This window comes from Palaemon carinicauda, chromosome 24, assembly GCF_036898095.1.
Source record: "Palaemon carinicauda isolate YSFRI2023 chromosome 24, ASM3689809v2, whole genome shotgun sequence".
NCBI lineage: Eukaryota > Metazoa > Arthropoda > Malacostraca > Decapoda > Palaemonidae > Palaemon > Palaemon carinicauda.
In genome coordinates this window covers 80,299,851-80,315,870 of record NC_090748.1, presented here as the reverse complement: position 1 = coordinate 80,315,870, position 16,020 = coordinate 80,299,851, and the positions used below count along the sequence as shown (strand labels likewise).

Sequence of the window (16,020 nt, the reverse complement as noted above, 5' to 3'; positions counted from 1 at the left end):
TAAGGAGCATTACTCAGCCCCATTAAAAACACGTTGCTTTGTGGTTACCTCAAACTCTCTCTACATTTTTGTTTCTCAGCTGATTTCTTTCATTTATAAAGCATTTGAAATATAATTTCATATACAAAAAAAGCCTGAAAAAGGACATTTTGATATCTAAATTTTTTATATGTACTGTAATATTTTATCAATGTATACTGTAGAAGACACTTTCAATTGTGACTATTTTCTTCAAGTTTTTCGATTATCAAAAGCAAAAAGTTATTTTCAACAATCTAGCCAATAAATTTTTTTATTTTTCGTGCATGTATAACCAAAATCAGTCACTGTTAAAAAAGTATATCCCATTATCTCTGAAAATTTGAAGTTTTGAGAAAACGAGCATCAGACTTTTTTGATAGATATTGAATAAACTTCAGCATATTTAAGTATGGGCTTTTACCACTGGGATAAGGACATATTCATCATATTTTATGGTTACTTACTAACTAGTGAAGAGCCTCTTCCATCAAATATGACAAATTATTCCTTGGAATAATTTGTATTAATCCTAACTATACAAACCTGGAGCTCTTTACATAGGAGTATTATTTCTTGCAATAGCTGAAACCAGCTACAGGGGGGGGGGGTAGTGAGTGTAGACCTGCCACTCTGCTCACAACAGCACTAGTAAACAACTGTCATTTTGCAACTGCGGCAGGACATCCAGAGGAAGGTAGGAAGGTGATGGTGGGACCAGTGTGTGTAGAGGTTCAGGTTTGTAGTTAGGAAAAAGACAAATTATTCTAAATTTGTCATTTGTGAAGGAGACTCAGTCTATGGCAGGTGGGATTCCCAAAACCGACTGGACGGAGACTGTTCCGGGGTGACACTCTGTGCTATGCACAAAATGTTCAGAGGACACCCTGACACCTTGTTAACCTTATAGTATGACAGTCTGGGCAATCAATAGGGGCTAGCTTAGAATTTAGCAATATGACTTAACCAAGTAAGCATAAAATTAGAACTAAGCTCCTCACTTGACCTAAACATTGCCCACACATATATCAAGTCACACAAAGGTCATGGTACCCATCTGCAGTCAGAGGTGGTCAGCTGCGGAGTTCCTCGGATGCTGAGTCCCTAGAGAGGGGAGGGTGGAATAGGATGGGTCCAGTCACTTGCACAATCATCCTAGACTAACTCGGGGGTAACAAGTGTCCTCAACCAACTGCAACTTGTAATACAAGCTGAAGTGTTATTGACCACATTTTGTGCAGCCACCACAGGACCTAAGATAAACATGTCTAGGTTCCTTGGATTATGTCTTGCAGGTAGTAGGTGGTGAATGTTGTTTGTCGTTTCCACAAGGTTGCTTGTAACACCTGCGTCACAGAGATGATGACTGGATGGTGACGAACCTGTTTGAATGGCTCTCTCGATTTGATTACCTGTCTGATCAAGGAAAATATAAAGTTCTTAGTAATCTTCCTCTCGGTTTTCCCTGTGCTCACAAAGAGCCTGGTGATCTGCAGGCGGGCTCAAGAGGTTCTTTTTAAGTACTTCCTCAGCTCCCTTATAAGACAGAGTAACAGCTGATCTGGGTCATATGTTACAGAATGGAGAAACTCAATCTGGAAGAGCCTGAATCTAGGATTTGCTAAGCCAGATTTTGAGTCTTGGCTACAAACTCAGGGACGAAACCAAGTGTCACTTAGCCCCATCCTCTTGAATGGACGATGTCGTAGGACAGAACATGTAGCTTGCTGATTCTCTTAGCAGAGGCTACAGCTACAGGAAATACTGTCTTCAGGGTCAAGTCTTGAACTGATAGTTGAGGAAGAGGTTCATATGGAGCTCCTTTCAGTGAGCATAGAACTTTCACTACGTTTCAAGGTGGTGGTTTGACTTTCGACTGAAGGCATGTGCACTTGAAATTCCGAATGACGAGTGACAATTCCATCGAGGAGGAAATGTTAACCCCATTCACCCTGAAAAAAGTCTCAAGGCTGAGCGATAGCCTTTCCCCACCGACACTGAATAAAGTTTTCCTCCATGAGTTACAACATGACTGCTATTGTTGGTGCAGTGGCAACAACCAGAAAAGACGGACCACTTTGCCTAATATACCATGGAGTTATCTTGCCATTCTTTTTGCAACTGGACTCGAAAAGCCTTTCTTTTTGAGTAGTTGCTGGATAACTTCCAGAGTGAAAATAAAGCAATGAAATAGCTTGATGAAAGATCTCCATGTGTGGTTGTCCGAGTAGATCAGGAAGTGAAGGGAGCTCCTTCGGTGCCTCTGTAAGCAGTTGTAGTAGGTCCGGAAACCATTCTACATGTTACCAAAAGCGGAGCCAATAGGCTCATTGAGAGATCTTGCGATGCAGTGACCTTGTTCAGAGGTCCCCTTACTAGGCAAAATAGGGGAAATGCGTAAACGTCTATCCCGTCCTACGGATGTTGGAAGGTGCCTTGCCAGACTGCCTGAGATCCAGTACTGGAGAGCAGTACACCAGAAGCTTCCTGTTTAGAGACGTCACTAACAGGTTGATTATCAGCGAACCCCACAAGGTCAAAACTTTGTTGGTTATCTGTTGTTTCAAAGACCATTCAGAGCCTACTATCCAAGTCCTCTTGTAGATTATCCACCATGTTTTTCTTGCCCGTGATGAATCAGGCTGAAAAGGCTACCGTGTTGTTTTCTATACATGAGGATTTTTACAGTCAGCTGACAGAGGTGCTGTGGAAAAAGTACCTCCTTATTTGTTTGCGTAACACCACTGTAGTGTTGTTGCTCATAAGCACTACGGTGTGCTTTGAAAGGAGCCGATGGAAGTGCTTGAGGGCAATTCCAGGTTTATGTGGCACTATTGCTCACATTCGGACCATAGCCTGGATGATGTGAGGGGCAATAGGTGAGCCTCCACCCTTCTTTTGATATGCATCTGTGAAGAGCAACAAATCCAGGGGAGGAGAAAGAAGGTTAAATCCCGAGCCGGTGGTGTCCGACACCCACCAACTCGGGTCTCTCTTCTGCTCGACCTACCGGCACTACGATGTTTGGTGTGTCTAGATGCTGAGACTAAAATGTTTTCAGCTGCTACTGTAGAGACCCCATCCGTAGACGGCCGTTGAGAAGCAACTTCTATACAGAAAGTGTGTCCCAGCAGCCTTTGCCACTGATCTGCAGGCAACTTGTCTCACAAGGTCTGAGCTATCCCTCTCAGTCTCCTTACTTGTTTGTCGGATGGGAAAACTTTGCCTAGTCTGGTCCCTATTTTCATCCCTAGATATACTATCTCTTGAGAAGGTTGCAGATGGGAAGGTGAGACTTTTCATATTTACCATGATCCCCAGAACATGCCAAAAAGTGAGAAGCCTGTCTCGATGGAGGAGAAGGGCCTCCCTCAAGTTTGCCAGAACCAGCCAATTATCTAGATAAGTAAGGAGACGAATATCATTCTTGTGGGCCCAGGTGGACACCAGGGTGAAGATCCGAGTGAATACCTGAGGTACTAGACAGGCCAAGACAACTTCTTGAACTGGTATATCTTCTCTCCTAGTTTGAATTTTAGGTACTTCATTGAGGATGGATGAACGGGGATCTGGAAGTAAACATCTTTAAAGTCTAACGATATCATGAAGTCCTATGGTTTGAGAGCCTGACTGACCATCTGAGCCGTCTCCATCTTGAACGGAGTTTGTTGTACGAACGCATTCAAGGCTGAGAGATCAATGACCTTTCTCCAGCCTCCAGATGCCTTTTCTACAAGAAATAAAAGACTAGAAGCCTGGGGACCATTCCGAGACCTTTTGAAGAGCGTTCTTCCCTAACATTCTTTGGGCTTTGGCCTAAAGGGCCTGTTCCTTCACGGATCCCCTAGCATATGGAGGGTCAGAGGGAGAGAGAAAGTAAACGGGACGATGCATCCCACTCTGAGAACGGAGACCGACCAAAGTTCGGCCCAGTAGAGCATCCACCTATCCATCTCCTCTTCAGGCACCCCCTAACAATGGACTGGTCAGGGGAATGCCCTCAGAGGGATTGTCCTTGTTTACCTCTCCTGCCCCTCTTCAAGCCCTTAGGTCGTAAGGGCTATTTGCCTTTATCTTAGGTACCTAACCCTGGAATTTTGAGACTACCGCAACGCGTCACCTCAAAACCCAGTTGACCCACGGGTTCACGATGTTGTCTGTTAGGAACTCGAGGGTTCTAGCTCCCAAAAGGAGGAATGCCAACAAAGCCTCCCTCCTCTGAAGAGTAGAGGTCCTCATTCTTCAAGAGGTAGCCTACTGTCCCTAACCAGAAGTCCAGTCCTGAAACTGATTATAGAGAGCACTTTGCAAGCCAAAATTGCCAGATCCAACAATAGAGATCATCCTCTACGATCTTGTAATACTTCCCCTGCTGTATATACAGGAGGAAGTAACCGAGAGGAGTCAACTGTAACAAGAGGGACCGAGATGCTCCCGCCACCTGGGTTCAAGCCCTCTTCTTTACCACCTTCACCCCCCTTGATTAAGGCAAATTTACCCTAGTTTTGGTGGATTTTAGCATATCGAAGAAGAGGTCTTTGCTCTCCGCTGGGACTTTATCTGGCTCTCCTAGAGAATTGACCTTCCTTATGCAGGAAAGAACTTTCAGAAAGAGGTGGTCTGCATCTTTCTGCTCTAGGGGAGAGATCTTTGGGCCGGTGGACGCCGGCATTGCTCCATCAAAATGTTCCGAGACATCATCAAAATGTTCCGAGACATCATCAAAGGGTTCCGAGACATCATCAAAGGGTTCCTCCTCCTCCAAGCTAGCACCAATAGCAGCCTGGGGAGGGTCAAGGGGTCCAGGTCGTCACCAGATTTCCTTTTTACAGAAGAATGGGTTCTTGGAGGAAGACTGCTGTGCTCCAGTCATACGGAGACTAACATTAAAAATGAATGAGGTTTCCCTCGAAGTTGACAATCACTCATAGAGAAGCAATTCTTGGAGATGGTCTTGTGTCCTTCCTTTCTCTCGGACAGATGTTAAAATCCTCGAGAGGGAGCAAGAGGAACCTCTGCCACTATGGCAGGAGGCTCAGGCCAGTCAAACTCTATAGGCGAAGCCTAAAGTTGTCTATGAATGAGATCTCACTAGGAGATCTAGATTCTCTGCTCTTTCATTGATGCAAGGTATCCCCCGGCGAAGAAGTGTTTGTTATCCGATTCCTTTTTCTCCTCTGTGGCACGATGGGAATCACACCCAGCCTCTCCCTCACAGGGTCCTGGCTGGTGGGTGCCTTGATATTTAGATACTTCAACCTTGCTGACACTTGAGGATAAAGAGGCTTGGGCACGGCACGAAGAGGAAACTGTCTAGCAAATGCCCGGCAAGCATTGGTGAGGCGAGAGCTGATAAGGTGCACTTGTGCGTGCAACAAAGACTCGCCCAAGTGAGCACTACTCGTAGTAGATGTAAAGAGCACATCTTCATCACGCAGACAAGGTCGCCCGCCCAACTCTCTAGGCGACTCATTCGCTACATTACTGTTAGCTTAATTCTGAGCTAACGCGTCATGGAGAGAACTCTCCTGCTCACCTTATCCTCCTAAGGGGAAAGACAAGCCGTTTTCCTTTCCTGCAATGAAAAGCAAGAGCAGGCAGCTGCTGAGCACTTGCGTGCAGGCAACAAAGAAGGATCTACCTCGTGAGAGGTAGAAACTGAAGGCACAAGCACCGGAGAGTTTGGCCTGTACATAGCAAAAAATGCTATGTTGTGTCCTACAGACACGACAGCGAGGGGGAGGAATTGCAAGCAATCCCCTTCCATCATCGTCATCCAGCTCTGAAAAGCTGTGCTCCAATGAAATGCAGCAGGGCATGAATGAATCCAGTGCCCTTTGGTGGAATTCCCAGTCGGAGACCATTCAGGAGAAGGCCATCTCTCCTATAGCGGGAAGGACGATGGACCCCTTCAGCCCGTCGTCAAATCTCCTCATGGACGAGAAGACGCGAAGGGAAGCTCTCCCTCGTAAAGGAAGGCTGCCCAACATCTGGTGAAGGATGACTTTCCCTCGGAAGGAAAGGTTGCAACGCCTGAAGTGGACCTTCGGACAGCTCATTCCGTTTACTTTCTGTCTGAGCAAACCCAGCTAGAAGACCAACGTTATGAATTGTCCTTGGGATGTGACCAAAGCTACTTCCAGGGTTCAACCTGGAGGGATCCACAACAACTCACTCTGAGGAATACTTGCCAGCTACGGCCCACACCCGCCTGCCAAAGCAGAGCAAACGTTGGGGCAAGCATGTGCTGAGATAAAGACGGTCCGGTGCGTGACTTTTTCGGTCCTCGACCTACAGTCACGAGAGGGAAGATGGGAATCAACCGTTGGGAAGGATGTCTGCTCCCAAAGTACACCCAACTGCAAGACTTCCTGTAACCTTCCTTGTAGCAACTTTCCTATGGCGGTGGCCAGCACTGCTTTGCTAGGGGAAGAAATGGAGACCCCAAGCATGTAGGATTGTCCCAGAGTCACATGAGCACCACTCATTCTTGACAGATCCCTAGGGGAAGCCGACCAAGCAGAGTCAACATGGCAAGAGCGAGCCGTCTGAGTTTGATGGCGAAGTTTTTTCCCTTTTGGGGCATGACCCCGAAGGGGAAGAATACCTCTTAGCAAGCATTCTTCTTCCGTCGCCTGTTAAACCGTGTCAACTGGGAGGGAGATCACTCCCAACACACCTGGCATGAGACTCCTACACGCAGGGCGGAGACTGTGAGGATCTGTCTCCTCTACCGACATGAAAGTGCCTCAACGGCGCCCTTCATTACAAGGACAAACCTGTATGATTACGATCCCCACGGGCAGTTACACCTGTAAAAAGAAAAAGATAAGAAAGGAATTTGTTTAGCTTTTTTGAACCAGTTATATTGGGGAAATTTTTATTTGGTATAAATATGGGAGTAAGACAACCTTTGTACTCCACCAAGCCAAAATGAAAAGTGATGGTTGTTTATAAGTGATGGTGTGAGAGGGGTGGCTGGTCTATCACCCTATGCTAACTAGAAGAGGGTAGTTAACCTTGGCAAAGGCTTTAATGGCTAGTTTCAGCTATTGCAGAAATAATAATCCTATGTGAAGAGCATATGGTTTGTATAGAGCCGGAACAAGTAAATAATATAGGCTTCATGTACCTGATGCGCACACTAGAACAAGATGGGGCTAGCGTAATATACTCTCATCTGTACATTTTTTCTTGGCAAATTTTACACTCTTGGCTTACTTAGTTATTGTCTCTGACACTTAATGCATCTTTATGCATAATCATAAAATAAAAATTGTAAATATATAAAGAAGCAAAGAAATAAGACCATACATGTAGCAAAAGTTTTTTATGACCAATATATCGGGTATAAAAAAACTGATAATCTAATCCTCAAGAAATCATGGAAAATGGTAGGATTACTATACATGGGATTCTAAAAGAAATGTCTTTTTCTGGAAGTTTCGAAGAAAAACTACATACGAACCCAGGTCAGAAAATGGTTGCACACAGGACCGGATGAGATTGCTCAAAGTATTTTTTGGCAATAAAACCAAATTTCTTTTATTAAAAAAACTATTTGAAACATGAAATACTGATGTTCTCCTAACCAAAAATACAATACAGTAATATGAATTTCCAAAATTCCAACGAGAGATTGTGAGTCGTGCTTTTCATGTGAAATAATGGAAAGATGCAGTGCAGCATATGATAAATACAGTAGAACAGTATGGATAGAATTTGAAATATACAGTGCTTAAAAAATCTTTGTGACTGCCTCGGCTCTCAGTTTAATAACTGCAAAGCTGGAAAATATTCAGATTTTAGTGGTCAGAACTGATTAAAATCTTAATATAAACAAGATTTCATTATCAAAACCTGCTCTTTATACTGTACAAGCAAAACCTCATGATATTCCAGAATAAGTTCAACCATACTACTGCACCTGTGCTTCTATGCCTACTTTTTAACGAAAAATATCAATTTTACCAACAAATTACTGCATTTAAAATCACCATAAAACTAAATATTTCAAATTAAAAAGAAATAAGAACTTGTTAAATGGTATTTAAAATATTTTTTCGGTCATTAAATTCATGGAAATAACTAACAGTTCATTAATGTTACAGTGAATATTTTAAAGCATGCAAAGAGGAGAGAAAATAATGAGCATCGGCAAAAACTCTTACAAGATAAATTTTTCTTTTTAAATAAATTAGGTACGACTGTTTAATACTACTTCTCTACTCCCACGTGACGGTGCATCCACAGGCATTGGCCACAATCCTCGTAAAGCCATACGAGATCCAAGGCTTCTGACTGCAACCACTGGACTGGCTGAAGCTGAGGAAGGACTCAAGCGGTATGTTCGAAGAGGCACAGGACTCGGGCAAGCAGAAACAGATTCTGAAGGGGGGGATGTATGTGATGCTAAAACAGAGCTAACAGATAATGTTCGATGGGTGGGTGGGTGGCTATCTGCCTGCTGCCAACTTTCTATATAAAGATTTGTATCTACTGATGTAGAAGGGCCCATGACTCTTCGTTGTTCTGTAATAGTGGAAATATTATTACTCAAGTATTACATAACAAAAACATATTTCTAATAATGCAGTTTATTATTTCAATACTTAGCTGCGAGTCATTTTGTTAATATAAAAAAAGTGCAAGCTTTTAGACTTAAAAATTACAAATGTAAAATCCATATCTTTTTATTTAATATCCCTTCCCACAGGAAGATCGACCACTGAGGTAATTTTAAGTACGGATAGGTCATCACTAATCCGGCAACTTTGGGACCGGAGGGTGCCGGATTATCCATATATTACTGGTAGACGTCGACTTACGACCAATATAGGGACTGATGCGCATCGTAAATCACGAAAAATTATATTTTCATTATAAAATAAATTTTTGAACATACTTACCCGGTGGATATATATATAGCTTACATCTCTGACGTCACGGCAGAAATTCAAAACTCGCGGCAATCACAGATTCGGTAGCTACGTATACTACTAGCGCCACCACTCGCCAGGTAACTAGAACCATTCCAGGAGTCCTCAGATCTTCCATGCCCATAGGTTTCTAGAGGGGAGGGAGTTTAATTATATATATCCACCTGGTATGTTCAAAAATTTATTTTATAATGCAAATATTATTTTTAAACATCTGACTTAGCCGGTGGATATATATATAGCTAATTGACACCTTTGGTGGAGGGTTAGAGACCAGCTAAAACATTATTGGAATATTACTCAAGAGTTTTATAAAAACAAATTTAATGGTTCGTACCTGATAAGGAAGCTGACTTTTATGATTCTCTGCCTCATTAGTCCGCTGTCTTTATGAGATCCAGCGATCCACTCAGGGGGCTGAAAGGCCTCTAAGAGCTGTCAAAAACGGTGTAAATACCTCACTATGACAGGACCTCAACCAATACCCTTGTTCTGGGCGCTCTCAAGAAACAAGTTTGACCACCTGCTAAAATCAATGATTGCGGAAGACTGTCGACCAGTCTCCACAAACAACCAAAAATACAATAGTTTCAAGAGAAGAAAAAAGGTATTAGGATTAGGGGAATGTAATGGTAGAGCTTTCACCAACTACTGCACTCGCTGCTACGAATGGTCCCAAAGTGTAGCAGTCCTCGTAAAGAGTCTGGACACGTTTCAAATAATGTGAGGCGAACACAGATTTACTCCTCCAATAGGCTGTATCCATAATGCTCTGTAAGGATCGATTTTGCTTGAAAGCCACAGAAGTTGCCACAGCTCTGACTTCGTGTGTCTTCACTTTCAGCAGTTTGAGGTCTGCCTCACCACAGTGAGTGTGAGCCTCTCTAATCAAGAGCCTGATAAAATATAAGGCGTTCTTTGACATTGGTAAGGAGGGTTTCTTGACCGAACACCATAGAGCTTCAGACTTGCCTCACAATTTTATAGTTTTGTCTAGATAAAATTTAAGTGCTCTTACAGGGCACAAGACCTTCTTCATTTCTTCACCAACCACATCTGAAAGGTTTGGAATCTCAAAAGACTTTGGCCATGGATGAGAAGGACGTTCATTCTTGGCCAGGAAACCAAGCTGTAAGGAGCATATATCCTTACTATTACTGAAGCCAATATTTTTGCTAAAAGCATGAACCTCACTGACTCTTTTAGCTGTTGCCAGACTTACTAAGAAAAGTGTCTTTAAGGTGAGATCTTTAAAAGAGGCTAAGTGTAAGGGCTCAAACTTATCACTCATAAGAAACTTCAGGACAACATCCAGATTCCAAGCTGGTGATTCTAGTTGATGCTCCTTAGAGGTCTCAAAGGATTTGAGAAGGTCTTGAAGGTCTTTGTTGTTAGAGAGGTCCAAGTTCCTGTGCCTGAAAATGGCCACTAGCATGCTCCTATAACCTTTAATGGTAGAGGAGGAAAACTTGCGTTTTCTCCTAAGGTGTAAAAGGAAGTCAGCGATTTGGGTCAGAGGGGTACTGGATGAGGAAACTGAGTTGACTTTGCACCAATCTTGAGAAACCTCCCATTTGGACTGGTAGAGGTCCTCCTTGCTCTAGTGATAGCTCTAGCTGCCTCCTTCGAAAAGCCTCTAGCTCTTGTGAGTTTTTCGATAGACTGAAGGCAATTACAGTAGACGTAGAGCTTGGAGGTTTTGATGGAACCTTTTCAAGTGCGGTTGTCTGAGATCTCTCCGCATTGGTAGGCTTCTTGGCATGTCCACCATCCATTGAAGTACCTTGGTGAACCATTCTCTTGATGGGCAGAGGGGAGCAATTAGAGTCAATCTAGTTCCCTCGTAAGACTTTGTACAGGACTTTGAAGGGGGGGAACGCATACAAATCCAGGTGAGACCAGTCCAGCAGGAAAGCGTCGATGTGGACTGCATCTAGATCTGGTAGTGGAGAGCAGTACGTTTGAAGCCTCTTGTTCTCGAGGTTGCAAATAGGCCTATGGACGGACGACCCCAAATCTGCCAAAGTTTCTTGCAAACCTCCTGATGAAGTGTCCATTCCGTGGGAATGACTTAGTTTCTTCAACTGAGGCTGTCTGCCATCACGTTCCTCTCTCCTTGGATGAACCTTGTGAGTAAGGTGATGTTTCTTTCCTTCGCCCAAACTAGAAGCTCCCTTGCAGTCTCGTAAAGGGACTTTGAGTGGGTCCCGCCTTGTTTGGAAATGTAGGCCAACGCTGAGGTGTTGTCTGCATTTACTTGCACTACTTTGTTCAGAATCAACCTTTCGAAACCTTGAAGGGCTAACAGGCCTGCTAATAGCTCCTTCTGGTTGATGTGGAGGTTCTCTTGGCCTTTTGTCCACAGACCCGAGCACTCCAGTTTGCCCAGTGTTGCTCCCCACCATGAGTCCGAAGCGTCGGAACACAACACAAGGTCTGGGCTCCTTTGCTCTAGCGAGAGGCCCTCCTTAAGTTTGGTTGTGTCGTTCCACCACTGTAGGCAACTCTTGACAGACTCTGGAAGTGGAATACTTTCTGTCTCTAGGTCCTTCTCCTTGTCCCAATAGTAAGTGAGGTGAAATTGAAGAGGGCGGAGATTTAGTCTTCCTAGGGAGACAAACTGCTCCAGTGAGAAGTGTGTTCCCAGCAGACTCATCCACTGTCTCACAGAACAATTTCTTTTTTCTAGAAAAAGACGAATCTTTAGGAGGGCTTGTTCTATCCTTGTGGGTGATAGAAAAGCCCGAAAACTAGACTGAATCTCCATCCTCAAATAAAGAATCTTCTGGGATGGGATCAGTTGGGACTTCTCTGTGTTGACAAGAAGACCCAGTTCCTTTGCTAATGTCAATGTCATTCTGAGATCCTCCAGACAGCGACTGAAGGAAGACGCCCTGAGTAACCAGTTGTCCAGATACAGGGAGGCTCTGATACCTGTTGAATGTAGGAAGCTTGCCATATTTAGCATAAGCTTTGTAAAAATAAGAGGAGCGGTGCTGAGGCCGAAACACAAGGCCCGAAACTGGATGACTTCCTTCCGAAAACGAACCTCGGGTAACGTTTGAAGTTCGGATGTATAGGGATATGAAAATAGGCGTCCTGGAGGTCTAAAGAAACCATCCAGTTGCCTTTCCTTACTGCCGCTAGCACAGTTCTGGAAGTCTCCATCGAAAACTTTGTTTTCTGAATGAAAGCGTTGATAGAGCTTACATCTAGGACTGGTCTCCACCCCCCCCCCCCCCCCCCGAGTTCTTTGAAACCAGGAAGAGGCAGTTGTAAAAACCTGGAGACTGCAAGTCCTGTACCCTCTCTACTGCCCCTTTTTCCAACAAGAGAGACACTTGTAGAAGCAAAGCCTGTCTCTCTGAGTCCTCTCGGTGTCTGGGAGAGAGATCTATTGGATCTTGAACTAAAGGGGGTTTCTTTACGAAAGGAATCTCGTATCCCTCCTTCAGCAAAAGGACGGACCAAGGGTCCACTCCCCTTCTCTCCCAAGCCTGCCAGAAGTTGTTCAGTCTGGCCCCTACTGCTGTCTGAAGTCAAAAGCAGTCAGACTCTGCTTCGACCCGATCTTGATCCCCCTCCTTTTTCCTCTTTTCCCATCGGATCAGGAGTTACCCCTACTGACGGGTCTACCTCGAAAGGGAGGAATAAATCTAGAAAAAGGAGTATCCACTTTTGGTTTGTTGCTAGAAAAGGAAGCTGGAAGAACTTTTCAAGCTGTCTTGGAGACCAAGTCATGGGTGGCCTTCTGGGCTAAAGATGCAGCAACCTCTATCACAAGTTCTTGTGGGAACAGAGAATGAGAGAGCGGCGCAAACAGTAATTCAGACCTCTGACCAGGGGTGACCCCATGGAAAGGAAAGAACACACCTGAGCTCTTTTCTTGAGAACTCCAGCCGTAAAAAGGGCTGCTAATTCGTTAGAGCCATCCCTAACAGCTTTGTCCATGCAAGACATAATCTGAATAAAACTATCATTGTTCTTAAAAGAAGAAACTTTCTTCCCCAAGGCTCCCAGAGTCCAGTCGAGGAAGTTGAAAACCTCGAAGGCTCTGAAGACGCCCTTGAGAAGATGATCGAGTTCTGAAGTCGTCCAGAAAATTTTGGTACATCTCATGGCTAATCGACGAGAAGAGTCTACTAGGCTTGAGAAGTCCCCTGGGCAGAGGCAGGTACTCCCAAGCCGAGAACTTCTCCTGTCTCGTACCACACACTTGACCTGGAAGCTAGTCTAGCTGGAGGGAAAGAAAAAGTCGACTTGTCTAGATTTTTCTTGGACTGCATCCAGTCTCCCAGCAATCTTAAAGCTCTCTTAGATGATCTTGAAAGAACCATCTTTGTAAAAATAGGAGCTTGAGTTGCTGTCCCCAAGGTGAACTCTGAAGGGGGGGGGGGAGCGTGGAGCAACAGGAACAAAGTGAATAGGAAATTCCTCCGTAAAAACTTTCAGTATTTTCTTAAGGTCTAAAGAATGCTGTGCAGTCTTAGGCTCTTCTTCCTCTGATAAGTCTTCTAAAGGCTCAGCTGCGGAAAGGGGATCATCAACATCTTCTTTCGACAAGACTTCAGCTGGAATAAAGACGTCTTTGCGCGCCTGTGCGCGAACTAGACGTTGAGCGCTGTGTGCGCCAGCTTGACATCCAGCATCAACTTGCCGTTTGATGTCATGATCAACATGAAGTTCGACGTCACGTCTAACTTGATATGATTGACGCTCGACGTCACGTTTAACTTGACGTTCGGTGTCACGTTTGAATGCATGGTGAACGTCATTATCAGTTAACACGCCCGCTTGAAGTTCAGCTTCACGCCTGGAAGCTTGACGTTTAAGCTCAAGCTTAACCGAGTTACGACGCTCAGGTTGTGAAGCTTCATGACGCTCGGGAACTCGTCAATATGACTGCATAATTGAAGACAGCTTAAGCTGCGTGTCCTGTAACAGGCTCAACTTAGGGTCAACTTGTAGTAAAGTTCGGCCCGAAACGTCAGTGATCACTTCGCCTTCTTCCCCGCTCACGTCACGCCTGGAACGTCCAGACGACGATACAACAGATCCAGGAACTTGCATAGCAATCGCTGGAAGCTTGTCCGAACCAGACATTCTAAGAGAACGTTTGGCAGGAGAACTTTCTTCAGAAGAAGGCAATCGCTCTGGACTGCTCCAATGACTACAGCCAGGCATTTGAGGCGATAAATGACTCTGATCTATTGAAACCATTTTCCTCTTGAGAGGTCTGGAAACTTGATGCCAGTCGCGATTATATTCTTTACTGACAAAAGCGTCATCTGAAGATGAGGTAAACTTAACCTCAACTTTCCCATGGTGAAGGCGAGCGTTTCGTGAAACGTCAACAGAAACGCTTGAGGGGACGTCTTCTCGTGCGGTTACGCCTCTTGTTCCCTTTCGCCGATCGACATTCCTTCTCCCAGGGGTTGGGGAGCTTTGAAGATGTCTTAGGCTAGGTGAACGACAGTTATGAGCAGACGCACCCTCCACAGCACTGAACACATTCCCCGCACTTTTGGCACTAACACTGGCACTTTTAAGCATATTCACATCGGAAATAAGTTGGTTCCTGTCCATAGCAAGCGACTCGACCCTAACACCAAGGGCTTGAATAGCACTCATCATATCCTTAAGTGAAGGCTCAGCGGTAACAGTAGGAGGTTTATAAACTACCACTACAGGGGAAGGAATAGGTTCAGGGACACGGGGAGAGGGATATTCTCTAGATCGAGAAGAACTTCGTCTGACTCTATATCTCTAACTTACAAGTGTACCAACGAAATCCAGCCACTCACTTTTAGATAACAACACACATTCATCACATCGATCCCCTAGACAATTTTGACCTCTACATTTAGTACAAATAGAGTGGGGATCGATAGAGGCCTTAGGAAGGCGGGTTTTACAGCCTTTCACACACTTTCTATAAACTGGGGAAGGGTTAGCCATTTTGGAAAATTCCAGAGAGATCAACAAGCAAAGGTCAAAATAATTCAAAGAATCCGTAAGTAAATCCAATCAAGCGAAAGCCAATTAACCAAAAAAAAGTACTTCACCAAAGATACTGCAAAAATCGAAGGTTATAACGAGCGAATGTTCCAATGATGTTGCCAGCAATGGCGTCAGAGAAGATTTGAGGACTCCTGGAATGATTCCAGTTACCTGGCGAGTGGTGGCGCTAGTAGTACACCTAGCTACCCAATCTGCGATTGCCGCGAGTTTTGAATTTCTGCCGTGACGTCAGAGACATAAGCTATATATATATCCACCGGCTAAGTCAGATGTTTAAAAATGAAGTTTCCATAGATTTATTATGATGCATCATGATTCGGCAATCCTCTAAGTCATATTCTATCAACATTGTCTTACTGTATACCATTATCCCATTCTCATGTTTAATAAGATATACATACATATATATACCAAGGCACTTCCCCCAATTTTGGGGGGTAGCCGACATCAAAAAAAAGAAACAAAAAAGGGGACCTCTCCTCTCTACGTTCCTCACAGCCTGACAAGGGACTCAACCGAGTTCGGCTGGTACTGCTAGGGTGCCACACCCCACCCTCCCCTGTTATCCACCACAGATGAAGCTTCATAACACTGAATCCCCTACTGCTCCTACCTCCGCGGTCATCTAAGGCATCGGAGGCAGCAGCAGGGCCTACCGGAACTGCGTCACAATCGCTCGCCATTCATTCCTATTTCTAGCATGCTCTCTTGCCTCTCTCACATCTATCCTCCTATCACCCAGAGCTTTCTTCACTCCAACCATCCACCCAAACCATGGCCTTCCTCTTGTACTTCTCCCCTCAACTCTTGCATTCATCACCTTCTTTAGCAGACAGCCATTTTCCATTCTCTCAACATGGCCAAACCACCTCAACACATTCATATCCACTCTAGCTGCTAACTCATTTCTTACACCCATTCTCACTCTCACCACTTCGTTCCTAACCCTATCTACTCGAGATACACCAGCCATACTCTTCAGACACTTCATCTCAAACACATTCAATTTCTGTCTCTCCGTCACTTTCATTCCCCACAACTC

General features: G+C 44.5%; 1 protein-coding gene across 2 annotated transcripts in view; it reads right to left on the bottom strand.

Moving 5' to 3' along the window:
• Window positions 1-761: 761 nt before the first annotated feature.
• wgn (wengen) overlaps window positions 762-16,020 on the bottom strand; it is a 99,737-nt gene continuing 84,478 nt past the window's right edge. For both annotated transcript variants that reach the window (XM_068348231.1, XM_068348232.1), the window contains exon 4: window positions 762-8,550. In XM_068348231.1, the coding sequence (XP_068204332.1) occupies window positions 8,216-8,550 (335 nt within the window). In that variant the 3' untranslated portion in view covers window positions 762-8,215. The remainder of the gene's footprint in view (window positions 8,551-16,020) is intronic.